Here is a 15,391-nt window from a genome sequence, read left to right on the forward strand (position 1 = left end):
CCTCAGGAGGCAGGGTCTTCCCTAGAGGACCAGTTCCCTGTGTGTGTTACTCTGGCTGCTCATTTCGTGCCCTGGGGACAGCGCAGACTGTTTTCAGTGACCCATTTGTTGAAATGTAAGTCACATACCATAAAATCCACCACTCCCAAGTGTACACTTGAGTGGATTTCAGCACGCGCACAGAGCTGTGCAACCACCACCACCAGAAAGAGACCCCGGGCCCGTCAGCACCCCTCCAGCCCCGGTCCGGCGGCTGCTCGCCCACTTTCTGTCTCCATGGACTTGTCTCTTCTGCTCGCTCCATGTAAATAGGATCACACGCTCTTGGGCTTTCTGTGTCTGTCTTCTGCCCCTTGACACATTTCCAGGGTTCATGTTGTAACAAACATTAAGTTTATAATGTGTTATTTGGAATTAATTACCAGAAAATTAAAAAACCAAAATTTAACTTAAATTTCCCTGTATTTGTTATGTAGCTCCTGAAGTTATCAATAATGAACACTATACATTTAGTCCTGATTGGTGGGGACTTGGCTGTCTGATATATGAAATGATTGAGGGACATTCTCCATTCAGAAAATTCAAAGAGAGAGTCAAGCGAGAGGAGGTGGACCAAAGAGTGAGGAAGGATACCGAGCAGTATTCGGAGAAGTTTTCGGAGGACGCCAAGTCTCTCTGCAAGATGGTGGGTCGGGCTCGGGGGAGGTTGGGGTGGAACCCCAGCTTACGGGGGTCGTTTCTACTAGCAGTCTCCCCACCACACAGCCTCCAGCGGGGAGAGGGCCACGCATCCTGGCCTCGCCTGGGAAGTGACGTGATGGGCTTCCAACCCGTGGGAGCAAAGCAGAGCAGTGCCTTGTTAGATTTCTCAAAAGGTGCCTCTGAGAGGGAAGAGTGGTGCCAAGGTCACTCATTTCCTGTGAAACTAAAGATCAAAGAGAACCTTGTTTCTTAGGAACAATGAGGTTTTTCTGTCTGCCCATGTTTCCTTCCTCTTTAACTGGCTGCCAGGGATCGTGTCACGATAGACACCCCGACTTGATGGGCCGCCACGTGTCTGCCACCTTCCTGGATGCGTTAAGGGGCCCACGAGGCTGCGTGTCACAGAGGGGAGAAGACAAGAGGACAGAGACTGCGGGGCTGGGGGCAGGCAGGGCAGTGGTTGAACCGTGGGGGGTGGAATCGCGGTGGGTTACGGGCGGATGAGGAAGGGGGGCTCAAGGCAAAGTCAGGAGGCTGGAGGCAAAGGTGTGAGCACTGCTTGTCGGAGCCATGACCCCTCTCGCCAGACCTGGAAAGTCTGGGAGGGCACGGAGAGGAAAGCAGGGCTGGCTAGTCATGAAGAGTCGAGGGGGAGAGTGGCGGGGGCGGGGATGGAGGCCACAGAGAGGCGGGCCGTGGGTCCCCAAGTGGGTGCCTGCCGGAACCAGCAGCCACCGTACCCGTTACTGAAAACGGCAGTAACTTAGGTGAGCTGTTGGTGGCTGGAGATACTGATTCTGTTTCCCTTTCCCTGTTGTTGCCATATGTGGAGTGAGGCGTGTTAGTGGCCTGTCCCAAGCAGTGGGACCAGGCTGGCCTTCCCTCCCGCCAGCTCATTCTGCGTGGAGCTGGCCGTGGTTAGCCAGCCCCTCCAGGGTTAACAGCGTTCTGGCCAAGCTGCTATTTGACCAGGTGCTTGCCACCCGCCAGACACTCTGATAAGGGCTGCAGGAATGTAAAGATGTAAGTTGGAAGTAGAGCTTGCCCCTAAGGAGCTCACAGTTCAATGGCAGGCCTAGAACAAACATGAAAAATAACTATGGTGAAAAAGCAGAATTTGATGGGTGCCATAAACAAGAGAGAAACGAGGGCTCCAGGGTTTTCAGGATGGAGAGATGCTGTGTTCTGGTAAGGGTACTGGGGAAGGCAGGTGCCTGAGTGAGAACCAGGGTTGGGCCTCAGAGCTCGGGGGCCACACCTCAGCTCCCCGCACCGGGCTTCCCTGTCTTCCCTGTCCGGCCTCTGCTTTCTTGTCTCTGGCGTGTGCATGGTGATAGCCTCGCCCTCACAGGCTCGCCGGGAAGGGGCGATGCAGGAATGCGTGTGACCAGCCTGGTGACGCACAAATCCTCAGGAACTCCTGCGAGCGGAGACATGTGGTTCTTGGAGAGTTGGTTCAACCCCGGCAGACGGGGACTGGAGGAGAGGGCATCTCCGGAGGCAGGGGGCATCTGCAGAGGACAGCACCTGTGGGGACAGGGATGGTGGGCTGGGCCCCGTGCCCAGTGCCCTTGCAGAGGGGGTGCTGCAGGCTTGTGCATGGCTCCTTGCCCTCTCTGCCTCTCCTCTGCCCGGCGCCTGCTCCCAGCATGCTGCACCCATGTTGAATGAGTGAGCAGACGTGGATTGAGGTCAGTGTTGTACTTGTGTTGGACAGAGCAGAAGGAAGGGCTGAGGAAAAGCCGGCCCAAACAGGGGGCTAGGGCAGCGCCTGACATGTGGACACCTGTCTGCAGTTTTGAAAGCTCTTTGATATATTAATCTTATCTGACCCTCAGAGTGGACTTCTAAGGGGTTTTCTTAGCCTCACAGTTGAAAAATTAGGAGTTTGATTTTAAAAAAAGATTTTATTTATTTATTTTTAAAGATTTTATTTATTTACTTGAGAGAGAGAATGAGAGAGTGAGAGCACATGAGAGGGGGGAGGGTCAGAGGGAGAAGCAGACTCCCTGCTCAGCAGGGAGCCCGATGTGGGACTCGATCCCGGGACTCCAGGATCATGACCTGAGCCGGAGGCAGTTGCTTAACCAACTGAGCCACCCAGGCACCCGATTTTATTTAGTTTAGAGAGAGAGCGCGCGTGACAGAGCGCAAGAGTTGGGGGAGGGGCAGAGGGAAAGAGAATCCCAAGCAGACTCCCCGCTGAGCACGGAGCCCCTGACCCTGAAATCACGGCCTGAGCTGAAATCAAGAGTCAGTGGCTTGACCGACTGAGCCGCCCAGGTGCCCTTAAGTTTGATTTCTGTGACATCCCATAATGGGATGTCAGTGGGCAAACTTGAACCCAGACGTTCTGAGCACAAGTCCAAGGCCATCGGATAGGTGTGTGTCAGCAGCAGGGTTGATGATGGAGTCCTGGAGCCCCTGAGACGCTGGGATTGTATTTGGCATCACACTGAATTCTCAGATCTGTTTTTAATGAGCAAAGCGTACCAAGAATAACTGCACTGAGCAAATCTTGTCGAGCCCTTGCCCCGGCGAGGTGTGGGCGCTGCCCCAGTGAGCAGGATTTCCCACGGCCCTGCCTCTGGAGGTGTGGGTCCAGCAGGAGGGACTGGCCGTGAGTACTTCCCCAAGTGATGGCGTCACACCAGGAGGGACAGGTGTCCTGAGGGAGCACGCTCTGAAGGTAGGAAGCTGGAGCCCGGCTCAGCCAGGCGAAGGGTCTTCTAGACAGAGGGCGTAGTGCGTGTGCAGGCCGTGAGGAGGTGAGCAAGGGAGGGTGTGTGCTGCATGCACAGTTCACACAGCGAGGGCTGCAGGGGTGTGCGGGCTGGTGCACACATGCCAGACGCAGAATGTGCTCGGCTCTTTGCCTGGGAGTTTGGTTTCTCTTCAGAAGAGCGGTGGGTGCGGGCTGTGAGGCGAGGCCAGGTCAGCAGACTTCTCTGTGAGGGGCCGGGTAGTGAGTCATACTTAGACTTGGCCGGTTCCTCGCACAGCTGCGGCGCCCACCACCGTAACGAGACAGCACGGCCCGGGCTGTGTTGTGCTAAAACCTCCTCGACGAGGTCAGGCAGCTTCCGGGCCGCAGCCTGGCCACGCTGTAGACCCAGATCTGTCCTGTTTTGCTTTGAGCACAGCCAAACCTTTCTGACTGATGGTAACTGTGGATGAGGGCCTATTTGGTGAAAATTATGAATATATGAGAAAGGAATACTTTTGAAAGCGATGCTGTCCATTTTAAGAATATACAATTTCTAGAACTTGGTTTGCCAAATTTTTGCCTCATCTGAGCTCCTTAGTGATCTATTTAATGAATAGATTAAAATAGTTTCCAATTATAAACATAACTTAGCATTCAAATGGTATCTGTGAAGTTCTTGACAGTTCCTATTTCTTTTTAAAGAGCTCCCTAATTTTTACGTGGCTAAAACTTTTTTCTTAAGGATTTACTTAGCCGACCTTTATTTATTGGTAGCTCAAAGGCTGTTATATTAGTTTCCACTCCTTTTTGAAGCATTGCATATTCTAAACTCATGAAATCTGAATTAAGGAGGTTTGGTTGAAACTTTGAAATTTGAGTAACTTTGTTTAGATGGAGACGATGCTCTTTGCTACCCCTGATTCTTTGCTTATTATTATGGAGACTTTCCGAGTTCTCTCTTCTATCCTAGGAGCTTAAATTGACTCCGTTTCTGCCTCTTGCAGTTACTCACCAAGAATCCCAAACAGCGGCTGGGCAGCAAGGCTGGAGTGGCAGAAGTGAAGGCTCATCCCGTGTTCAAGGACATTAATTTCAAGAGGCTGGAAGCAAATATGTTAGATCCGCCTTTCTGTCCTGATGTAAGTACGTCGCCCAGGAACAGGGTGTCCAAGAAAATGGATCCATGGAACCCCGTAATTTTCCAGCAGATGCAGAAGCGCTGGTGCAGCCTGACTGTGCTTCTGCTTGGGTGGCCCCTCCCAGCCCCCGGCCACTCACCACACTGTCCTTACAGGTCCCCACAGGCCTTCCTGCTCAGAGCCCCAGCACCACCACACGACCTCCTAGTCGGGCCCTGCAAGGCCTTCTGTGTGACAGCATCCCCTTTTTTGTGTCAGCGCCTTTAGTCTGGGAAGCCCTTCCCCTCTCCGTGTCTCCTAGGTCTTGGCAGCACGCTGCCCACAGGGAGCCCTGGAGGTCACCTGAGCCTCCTGTGAGCCTGCTGTGGGGCCTACTCAGGGGCCGTGTCCACATGCTTAGCACAGGGCCTGGCTTGGGTCAGTGCTTGGTGGGAACACCTGCAGGCAGGAGATTCCTGCTGAGGAAAGCAGAAATGAACAACAGCAGTCTGGGCTCTCTTCTTAACAGTCTGCTACCCGTGCATTCCAGAAAGGTGGAGATAATTCTGCAGGATATGATGGAACTGAGACGTACAATGAAAACATTTTTAGTTGTGCAAGTCCAGACTTACTATGTTTTCATATTCCAGTATGTTGTAGTAGGACCTCCTTCCTTTGAATTAGTTCACACATTACATGTTTCCTGGGTGCCCACCACCTCTAGACACAGGTGGAGGCATTAGGACCGCAGGGAGCACAAGAAAGCCAGGTGTCCCCGCTCTGGTGCTCGCTCCAGCCTGCAGACCAGCCGACCCCTGAACAGGGATGGCGCGCCCCAGGGACTTGACACGGCCGTGGGGTCTGAGAGGAGCAGGGAAGGCAATCTTCAGGGAGCAGCGATGACTCCCCTTGCTGTGCTCAGAGGCCTGGGGCAGGGCCTGCGAGGTCGGGGCTCTGGAGCTGACATTCTGGGTATTCTACTGAATGTGACCAGAGGAACCGTGGGGCCCGCTGACAGGGGAGTCCCGTGGTAACGGGTCAGGGGGCAGGATGGGGTTCTGGGCCTTCAGCCTGGGCTCAGGCCTCCCCAGCCTTGCCCTGGACTGTCTCCCGAGTGGGACCCCCACTTGCTTCCATGGCCCTGCTGTGTGGGGACTGAATGGGTAGCAGCTGCTCTGAGGTGTGCTGACCAGTGGCCTACAGGATGTCCCTTCTTGGATCGTGCAGATTCCCATACGTGGGCAGGGCATTTCTCAAAACTGCCAGGTGCCGGGGCGCCTGGGTGGCTCAGTCGTTAAGCGTCTGCCTTTGGCTCAGGTCATGATCCCAGGGTCCTGGGATCGAGCCCCGCATTGGGCTCCCTGCTCCATGGGAAGCCTGCTTCTCCCTCTCCCACTCCCCCTGCTTGTGGTTCCCTCTCTCGCTGTCTCTCTCTCTGTCAAATAAATAAATCAATCAATCTTCAAAAACAAAAAAAAACACAAAAAAACTGCCAGGTGCCTCTTGCATGACCATAGTTTGGCTGGTAGCTGGACTCCGGTGCGTTTTGTTCCCCATTTCCAGGAGCTCGGGTGGCTGGGCTGGAGGGGGCCACGGCCCAGGCTCGGGTGCGCCCTGCTGGCTTGCTGCTGAGGGCAGCTCAGCCAGGGCTCCTGTCCCAGAGGAGGGGCGGCTGGAGGCCACTAGAGGAGCTCTGACAGGAGGTCGAGAAGCGGGACCTGCCCTTGTTCACTTAGACTTTGCGTGGGGCGCTTCACGTGAAGGAGGCCAAGGGTCCCATGGCCCTTCATCCTGCCCCGGCCTGTCACCCACTTCCCACTGCAGGAAAGGGAAAGGTGGGGGCCTCGGGGGGTTTGCGGACCAGAGGGGGTCCACGGGGTTTGTGACCGAGGAGAGCTCCCGAGAGGGAGGGAAAGGCCTCAAATACGGTGTGAACGCGTCGGTTTCACATGCGCTGCGTTCTTAGTAATTAAGGAGACTAGGAACGACTCCAGTCATCCCAGAGGCCAACGCCTCTTTGTTGGTGGTGCACAGCCGCAGGCCATTTACTGTAAGGACGTCGTGGATATCGAGCAGTTCTCCACCGTGAGAGGAGTCCACCTGGACACCACAGATGACACATTCTACAGTCAGTTTGCTACGGGCTGTGTCTCCATCCCCTGGCAGAACGAGGTACTGCCGGTTTATCCTGGGAGGAAACCAATTGTGTGTGCGCGTGTGTGTTTGGAGGTAAGATTAGGCAAGGCAGCTGCCCCGGTCCCTGCACAGGAGGCGGACAGTTCACCATCCCGGGTCCCACTTTCAGAGTGGGCCTGGCTGGTGCCCGGTCCTTACCTGCTCTGGGGGTGCACTCAGAGGGAGGAGGAGGAGGCTGTGTTCCCTACCCCCAAGCATGGGGACGGGAGTGGCCCCCGCCTGCTGAGCTGGGTGTCGGGCGGGAAATGGCTGACTGACCTCGCAGTGTCTCTCCCCTTCTCTGTCCTGCTCTTGTGTGGATGCAGATGATCGAATCGGGTTGTTTTAAGGACATCAATGAAGAGGAGCCTGAAGAACACACGGTGTTGAATATAGAAGAGAAAACGTATCACCCGGTTCCCAAACCGAAGAGAGGCTTCTTCTACAGACTCTTCAGGAGAGGGGTAAGGGTAACAAGCATTTTGTTATGTTGGTTTTTTGTTTTGTTTCGTTTTGTTTTTAATGGGATGTGTTAAAAGAAAAGAAATATTTCACCAAGGTAAAAAACTTTCTTTTCTCAGATTTCTTATTAAGATATTTCACATAATTTAAGAGCTCTAGCCCTATGGTGTGATTTGAGCCCCACCAGAAAAATCCTCACTATGTCGTTTGCTGTTGGTACGAAGGCTCTGTTCTGATGCACAAGGGCAAACAGGCTCGCTGACATGCAGCCACAGACCCGTCCTTCAGCGAGGAGGCCCGCGAGCTTGCTCAGAACTGAGTGTCGTGTAGACCGGTCGTGGAGCAATCACGTCACGTAGCTCCGACTTGGCCGCGGCTCCCTCACGGGCTGCTCTCACACAGGACGTCCAAGAGTGGTGCCGAGAGACTCCTGGGGTGGCATGATACTTAGAATGTTTTTCCTAGTCAAGTTTTTCTCCTTGGACTAGTGCATCGCCCTACTTCATACCCTGTCCATTCTCAAAGACTTTATTCAGAGGTTGTCCACTAACATTCGAGTCCATCTTTGTTCAGTAGGAAAAACAAGCCTTAGGCGGGAAAGGTCTGTCAGGGCATGTCCACCAGGACCACACTTCCTCGGAGAACCAGGGCCAGGCGTGAGTTAGCGCCGTGGGTCTCCCGGGCAGCCGGTCTCTCTGTGCAGGAAGTCCTGCCTGGACACGCTCCGCACGCCGGCCCACCTCATGCAGGGGGAGCCCAGCCTCATTCCCTTGCAGTGCTCAGCTCGGGTCATGCAATTGCATTGAGTGTGCAACAGAGATGGCGAATCTGAGACGCTGTGTGTGTGTGTGTGCATGTGTGCAAACTGAGCATGCTCCGTACCATGAGAAAGAAGTGTGGAACTCAGCCTTAACGTCAGTGCCCCTGTCCTGTGGTTGTAAACTCTTGTGTCCACCACAGGAGAGTGAAGTGGGCGTGCGTTAGGTAAGTGACTGACCCCGCCGCTCTGCCGTGTTGCAGGGCTGCATTAGCGGTGGCCCCAGCGAGAAGGAAGAGTTGCCCGCAAATCTGTGACCACTCACTGCAGAGCCCGACCCAGCGCCGAGGAGCCCGTGCTCAGCGTTCCGTCCTGTCCCTGAGCCGCAATAAACATGTGACACAGCTTAACACGAGCCATGCGTCTGCAGCTGTCTCTATATTCATACCTGAATCGTGTGTTCACCAAAGCTGGGTTGAAGAAAAAGGCACTTGAGGACCGCCCCGATGCCCAGAAGCCCCGTGTGGACATCTTGTGGCGGGGGCCCTAGCCCCACGTGTGCCCACAGAGAGGGGGAAAGAGTGGGCGTGGACATCAGCCCAACAGTGTCCAGAGCCAAGGGTCCTTTTCCTCACCCCAGAGTGTCCTCTGGTGCCCACCGAGGTGGGAGGCAGGGGGGCCCCCTTTCCCCAGAAAGTCTTTGCCTGTTTGCATCCACACTGACATCCACTCATTTGCCAAGATTCTCCTGTGTGAGGCATGCGTGTTCCTGTGCACGTGCGGAAAGAGGGTGTGGGCAGGACCCGAGGCCAGGGCTTGGCCTTCGGCGCTGCTTCCCCAACTCCGGCAGCCTGGGAGTCTCCGGGACTGCGCAGTGCCTCCGGGCCTGAAGCACAGGGGAAGGGGGTCTGGGAGAGGCCTGTGCTTGGGCCGTGGGCGACGAGCCCCCTCCACGCTTAGCAGTTTCAGAGCTCACTTCCCACACGGGCTAAGGGATGCCAGGACTCCAGGGTCAGTAATCCTTCCCTCTGCCAGGACTGCCCCAAGAGGAAGGTGGCCCCTTCCCCGTGGTGGGACGTGGGCTCTGTTGCCTGGGGTGGGGAGCTGGTGCCCACAGGCCTTGTGAAGACCATGGAGGGGCATGCAGATTCTGGGGGGAGGTGGCCCTGAGGCACCGAAGCGGGGCTTCCTCCCCTATCTGCACGTGCGAGGCCTACAGTGGGGGCTGGGTGAGAAGCCAGGGGCCAGGCCTCTGTGACTCACCAAACAGCAAGGACTTGGTCTGGATCCGGAGACCCCGCCACATGGCTGTGTGCAGGAAAGTGAGCCGGGGTCAGCTGTGTGCCCGGGTTCAGTGTTGCTGCCCTGCAGCTGTGTGTCCCCAGGCACCTGAACCCAGACGGCGCTTCCGGGAGTGCCGGTGACGTGTGCATGCGTGTTCATGGCCACCTGGAACACAGCAGTGCTGGGGTCGCGCTTTGAGGAAAGCACCCTGGCCGCGTCCTGCGAGACCAGCAGAGGCTGATCCTCAGCTTGCTCTGTATCCGGGCGGGGAGAGGGAGGAGTGACCTTGGGGTCCTGGGCCTTTATTTTAGGGATGGCTTCTCTTCGGATTGGGGCCCTCATCTCGGTTTGAGGACAGCGGGAGGTGGGGGACGGAGGCCCAAGGCCTTCGTAAAGCATTTAGTAGAGCGTTTGGTATGTGCTACCCGCTCAGTAAATCTGTTAGTAATTGTGGAAGAGTAATGCATGCTCATCGTAAACGATGCAGGACGGTTTAAAGAAAATAGAATCACCTTTATTCCTACAACCTGCTTATATTCTGAGACCTTTCAGACCTTCTGTTATCGGTGTGGACATAGGGGCAGTGGTGCGCTTGTCTGCCCCGTCCCTGCCCGGTCACCACGGGGTGGAGGGCCCCTGCCCGCAAAGCCCTGCCAGGGAGGGAGCTAGGGGGCTGTCTGTGCCTGTGGGGCGCAGCTCTGGAAACCAGTTAAGTCCTTTGTCCCCCCTTTTTTTTCTGCTTAAGCTAGTCTGAGTTGAGCGCCCCCATGCTCAACAGAAGCATCCTGACTGAGACAGCGAATTTGGGAAAGGATTTTACAAACAAGGAACTTCACGTATTGATATGTCACTGTCTTCCTCCTCTGGTTATAAGCAAGCACATATTTATTAAGGAGAGTTTTGAAATTAAAGTGTACACAATGAAAAATTCATCTTTAATAGCCACTATCCAAAGATAATCCCTATCAGCATTTTACTCTATATTTATGTAATCTGTATTTATTTATTTCTTCCCATGTCATTTAATATCTGTCTCAATCTTTTCTGCACATTTAGGACATCATTTATCAAACAATCCAAACAATTGTTGCTTCCAGCTTCCTTGTTATTATAAACACCTATGGGATGGATAGCCCTGTACCTACATCTTTGTGCACATATGTGATAATATTTTTTTTTTTAAGATTTTATTTATTTGACAGAGAGAGACACAGTGAGAGAGGGAACACAAGCAGGGGGAGTGGGAGAGGGAGAAGCAGGCTTCTCGCTGAGCAGGGAGCCCGACGCGGGGCTCGATCCCAGGACCCCCGGATCATGACCTGAGCTGAAGGCGGACGCTTAACGACTGAGCCACCCAGGCGCCCCTGTGATAATATTTTTAGGGTAGATTTGTAGCAGGGAATCCCTTGGTTAAAGTGTATGAACAGGGGCCCCTGGGTGGCTCAGTCGTTAAGCTCTGCCTTCGGCTCAGGTCATGATCCCAGGGTCCTGGGACCTAGCCCCACATCGGGCTCCTTGCTCAGCGGGAAGCCTGCTTCTCCCTCTCCCACTCCCTCTGTGATCTCTCTTGCTCTTGCTCTCTCTCATATAAATAAATGAAATCTTTAAAAAAAAGTAAAGTGTATGAACAACTGGAGTAAACCCTGTAAGAAAGAGCTAAAGGGATTAAAAGTGGCTCTGTATGGCAAGCGTTTCTCCTGGGATGGGCAGCAGTGGGCCGGAGAGCTGTTTTCTTTATAAGCACTGTGTCTGACTTATTCTTTTAACCATGTCTGTGTATTATTAAGATAAAAATAAACATCGCATTGTGAAATTATTTGTTTTCCCCAAATAAAGCACAATTACACTCTAAAAAAGATGTGTGGGCATTTTAAAAGAATATATATTATATACCCATGTGAACAAATTGCCCTTCTGAAAATTTTTAAAAATTTCCTCTCCAACCAAAAATGTCTAATAGTTCCCTTAGTTTTACCAAAAACTAGATTTTTCTCTTGGTGAAGAGTTTCATTAGAAACAAAGTGTTTTCTTTTTCTTTTTTTTTCCTGTGGTAAAATATACATAAAATTTACCCTCTTGGGGCGCCTGAGTGGCTCAGTCGTTAAGCATCTGCCTTTGGCTCAGGTCATGATCCCAGGGTCCTGGGATCGAGCCCCGCATCGGGTTCCCTGCTCCACGGGAAGCCTGCTTCTCCCTCTCCCCCTCCCTCTGCTTGTGTTCCCTCTTTCACTGTGTCTCTCTGTCAAATAAATAAATAAAATCTTAAAAAAAAAAAAATTTACTCTCTTAACATTGTTAAGTGTCCAGTTCAGTGGCATTTAGTACATTCACGAGGCCGTGCAGCCATTCCCACTGTCTGTCTCCAGAACTGATCTTGTGATTCTGACACTGTCCTCCCTAAACACCAGCCGTCCATTCTCCCCCCCAGAGAGGAACTTCATATATTGATATGTCACTGTTTTGTACTAAGTATTTGAAATCTGGTGTGTTTTTACACCTAACAGCACATCTCAATGCAGAGTCATTACCTTTGTTCAAATGCTTGATAGCCACATGTGGCCGAAGTGTGGGGCTATGCGCCTGGTCATCATGCGTGCTTACGGGGGCTCGAAGGGAACAGGGAACCCCTGGCTGGCCATGCGGTGCTGGCTGACTTCAGGCTCTGGGCAGTGGCTTTGCTGCTAAAAAGAACATCCTGATCCCAGACATCTTTCACCAGGGATCGAGCATTCCAGAACTTCCAGAACGGGTATCAGCCAGCCTTTGAGCCCTTCCTGCTGGGCAGCCCACTGCTACATCACTGATGGACTGGGATCCCCAGGGTCACTGCCAAGAGGCAGGCTTGTCTCTCCGTACATACCGACATGGTACAGTGCAACTACAGAGAGCCGAAGACCCCGAGAAGATGTTAAAAGCAGACAGAGGGGCAAAAAAGACACTTCACACTCAGAGGAGTGGCCATTAAATCAACAATGGACTTCTCAACAGCCAGAATGAAAAGCAGAAGACAGTGAAGTCCAGATCTTTCATCTGCCACATAAAGTTATCTGCCAACCTTGAATTCTATACCCAACCAAAAATCCATTGAGAATGAAGACAAAGTAAAGATTTTTTCAGATAAACTGAAACAGAGATTTCAGCAATAAAAGGCCCACTAAAAGCAACTCTATAGGGTGTTTTCCAGGCAGAAGAAAATGATCCCAGATGGAAGATCGGAGATGTAGGAGGGAATGAGGAGTAAGAAAAACGGTAAACATGCAGTCAATTTGAACAAATGTTGAGTGTGCAAACCAACAATTACTGTGTCTGTGTTTTCTGCGGTCCGCGTGTGTATACTTACGTAGAATTAAAATACACAGCAAGGACACTCTCAAATGCAAGAAGCTTCAGGGGAGACGGGCAGGAGCCACCAAGGCACCCTTGGGAGCTTGCAGCCCACTCACCCTGTTCCCTGTGGCTCTGCCTCATGCCCCACGGGCTCCTACCTGCTTTGGGATTCAGAGTGGGTGGCCCCCAGCTGCAGTGTACCCCATTTGTGGGGGGCGTTGGGGGCTTTAAATATCTCCCTCTCTCCCTGTGCAGGATCATCACAGTGTGTTGCTAGGCTTTCATTTTTAGCTCCCCACCCAAACCTATTGTTTAACGTCCCCCCCCCCCCCCCAAATAGTACAGGTTTGTTGCAGAAGATTTGAAAAATACAGAAAGACACAAGGATTAATATATAAATCACCTCTGCCTGTTTTTAAGGCTTTGGGGACACCAGGTGAAACTGCCCACCCAGCTGTGTTCATCTTTAATGGCTCTGATTTGTGACAGTCACTTTCTATCAGGCTCTCTGGTAAGATTTCCTGTCAGGATTATAGTGAGTTCTGGGCAGATGACTTTCCTCCTGCCCTGGCTGAAGCAGCCACGAGCTGTTGTGGGCAAATGAGGTCTCATGACTCAGCCTCTCTGGATTGGTTAAGGTTTGGCTTAGGAGCGCATAAACAGTGATCCGAAGCACCGTAGCTTACACACAACAGAACTGTATTTCTCTCACAGCTCCTCGGGCTAGGCTGGGGCCGCACCTCCACCCTGGCTGCTCCGAGCTCTGTCCTGCCAGGATGTGCTTTTCACCCTTGTGACCCAAAATGACTTCTCAAGCGCCAACCAATATATCCACATTCCAGGCAGCGGGAGGAAGAAGGTGTGCCCCTTCCTTCTAAGGACACTTTCCAGAACTAACACCCATCACTTGTGCTTACATCTCACTGGCCAGAACTTTTTGAGTCACATGGCTACTGCCAGCTAAAAGGAAGGACGGGAAATGTCTTTTAACTAAGTGAAAAAGTGCCCAGATAAAACATCCTATTGCTGACGGCCAGAGTGGCCATTAGGGGGCAAGGGTACTACTTGTTGTGATGACCGAATTGTGCACCCCCCAATCATATGTTGAGTCCTAACCCCCAGCATCTCGGATTATGTATTTGGAGATGGGGCCTTTACAGAGGTGATCAAGATAAAATGAGGTCTTCGGAGTGGGCTGTAATCCAATATGACCCATGGGTGACCTTACAGGACCCAGACACACACAAAGACTATGAGAGGACAAGGGAGAAGACAGCCGTCTACAGGCCAGGGAGAGAGGGCTCTGGAGAACCAACCTGCCCACGCCTGGATCTCGGACTTCCAGCCTCCAGGACCGGGAGAGGATACATCTCTGTGGTTTGAGCCGCCCGGTCTGTGCAGCTTTGTTACAAGCAGCCCCAGCAAACTCACCTTTTGCTGTGTAACCAGCCATCTCCCGGCTTATCAACGCACAGCACTGCATGGCCGCCGTGGGTCGGGAGTCCGGGCACAGCCTCACGCAAAGCCTGCAATCAGGTACAAGCCGCCCCTCACCTGAAAGCTTGACCAGGCAAAGACCCACTTCCAAGCACACGAGGTATTGGCAGGAATCCATTCTTTGTGGGCTTTGGACTGAAAGCCCCCGGCTTCTCACCGACTGTTAGCCACGTGGCCTCTGGAACACAGACATAGCAGCCTGCTTCATGAACGTGTACAGGCCAAGAGAGTAACAGCAAGACTTTCTTGACTCCATCTTTTGTAACCTAATCCCAGGAGCGCCACTTTGGCCTTATTTAGTTGGTTACAAGCAAGGGACCAGGATCAGGCCACACTCAAGGCGAGGGGACTATTCGAGGGCATGAATAGCATCAATATCAGGAGGGGGTGGGGGGGGCGGGTCTGCGGACCACAGCCCCTGACAGCCTGGAGCCCGGCCATTGTGGGCTGCTGTGCCTGAGGCATCAGGGAGCTGGGACCTCGAGGCTGGTGGCAATTCTCTGATGTCGCCTCCCCGAAGGGAGCCCTGTCGCTATCCCCTCAGGGACAATGCTTCTGTGCTGCTGCTGGGCTTCCCTTTATCCCACCGCTTGGGACAACGGACCACGGCGAGGGAAGGTGGAGTTGTGGCTTATGGGCCCGGAGGAGGGCGCTGCCCTGAGTGGGATCCGGAAGATTCGTACTGCATGCATCACCTGCACCCCCCCACCTCCCGCAGCTCTCTCTGGGGCCAACCCTCTCCCTGCCAGGCGGGCGGGACGGCTGCCCCTCGACGCCCGACTGTCTTCTGCGGTCCTCTGCGGGCTCACCGACCTCCCCTCCAGGGGGTGAAGCTCTGGAGCCCAGGACCCTTCTCCCGGGCCTGCCCCACCCTGAGCACGAGGTGCCCTACAGACCTCTGGAACGGGGTCCTCTCCTTGAAGGACCCGTTAGGGTCGGGCCGTCATTCCTGTGGGTGGCGCCTCTGGGGTCAAAGCTGCTTCTCGCTGCCCCAGCCACGGCCCCTGCGGGCAGCAGGCACTGACCCGGCAGGTTTTTGCCCCCGAGCCTGCCCTAGGCCCTCCCTTGCCCTCCGCTCCGCCCCCGGCGGATGACTCAGCCAGGGGCGGCGCCTGGGCTCCCCTCCTCCCCGACCCGCACTCCGGGGCTGGGCCGGGCGCACGCACTCCGCCTTTCCTCCCCGCAGGGAGGGCCCGGCGGTCCGGGGGAGCCCCTCCCTCAGCCCGCGCCTCGCTGGGGGTCTCCGGCTCCCAGCCCGCCGCCCGTCCTGCCTGAGGCCCCAGCCGCGGCGACAGGGGTCCCAGCGCAGGGGTACCTTCCCTGACGCCCCGCGCCCCGCCCCCTGCCCCGCCCCTCCCCTCC

At 54.1% G+C, this 15,391-nt stretch overlaps 1 protein-coding gene and 1 long non-coding RNA gene across 25 annotated transcripts in view; one reads left to right on the plus strand and one right to left on the minus strand.

Annotated features, from left to right (window-relative positions):
- The window catches only part of GRK4 (G protein-coupled receptor kinase 4), a 98,532-nt gene extending 90,196 nt beyond the window's left edge, over positions 1–8,336 (plus strand). For all 23 annotated transcript variants that reach the window (XM_064584176.1, XM_064584181.1, XM_064584192.1 and 20 more), the window contains 5 exons: positions 477–685; positions 4,414–4,548; positions 6,562–6,699; positions 7,029–7,166; positions 8,185–8,336. In XM_064584176.1, coding sequence (XP_064440246.1) covers positions 477–685; positions 4,414–4,548; positions 6,562–6,699; positions 7,029–7,166; positions 8,185–8,238 — 674 coding nt within the window. In that variant the 3' untranslated portion in view covers positions 8,239–8,336. The remainder of the gene's footprint in view (positions 1–476; positions 686–4,413; positions 4,549–6,561; positions 6,700–7,028; positions 7,167–8,184) is intronic.
- Positions 682–15,352, minus strand: LOC135363566 (uncharacterized). 2 transcript variants are annotated; one of them, XR_010409245.1, is made up of 3 exons: positions 14,926–15,352; positions 13,964–14,207; positions 682–2,229 (listed from the first exon to the last, which is right to left on the minus strand). It is a non-coding gene; the product is annotated as an uncharacterized LOC135363566 (long non-coding RNA). The 2 variants fall into 2 exon arrangements; XR_010409244.1 differs by lacking the exon at positions 682–2,229 and adding an exon at positions 7,285–7,594.
- Between the last annotated feature and the right edge of the window lie 39 nt (positions 15,353–15,391).

The sequence above is a fragment of the Mirounga angustirostris genome, unplaced genomic scaffold (genome assembly GCF_029215605.1).
Source record: "Mirounga angustirostris isolate CCGP_5_RB_7025 unplaced genomic scaffold, mMirAng1.0.hap1 SCAF_2, whole genome shotgun sequence".
Classification (NCBI taxonomy): Eukaryota; Metazoa; Chordata; class Mammalia; order Carnivora; family Phocidae; genus Mirounga; species Mirounga angustirostris.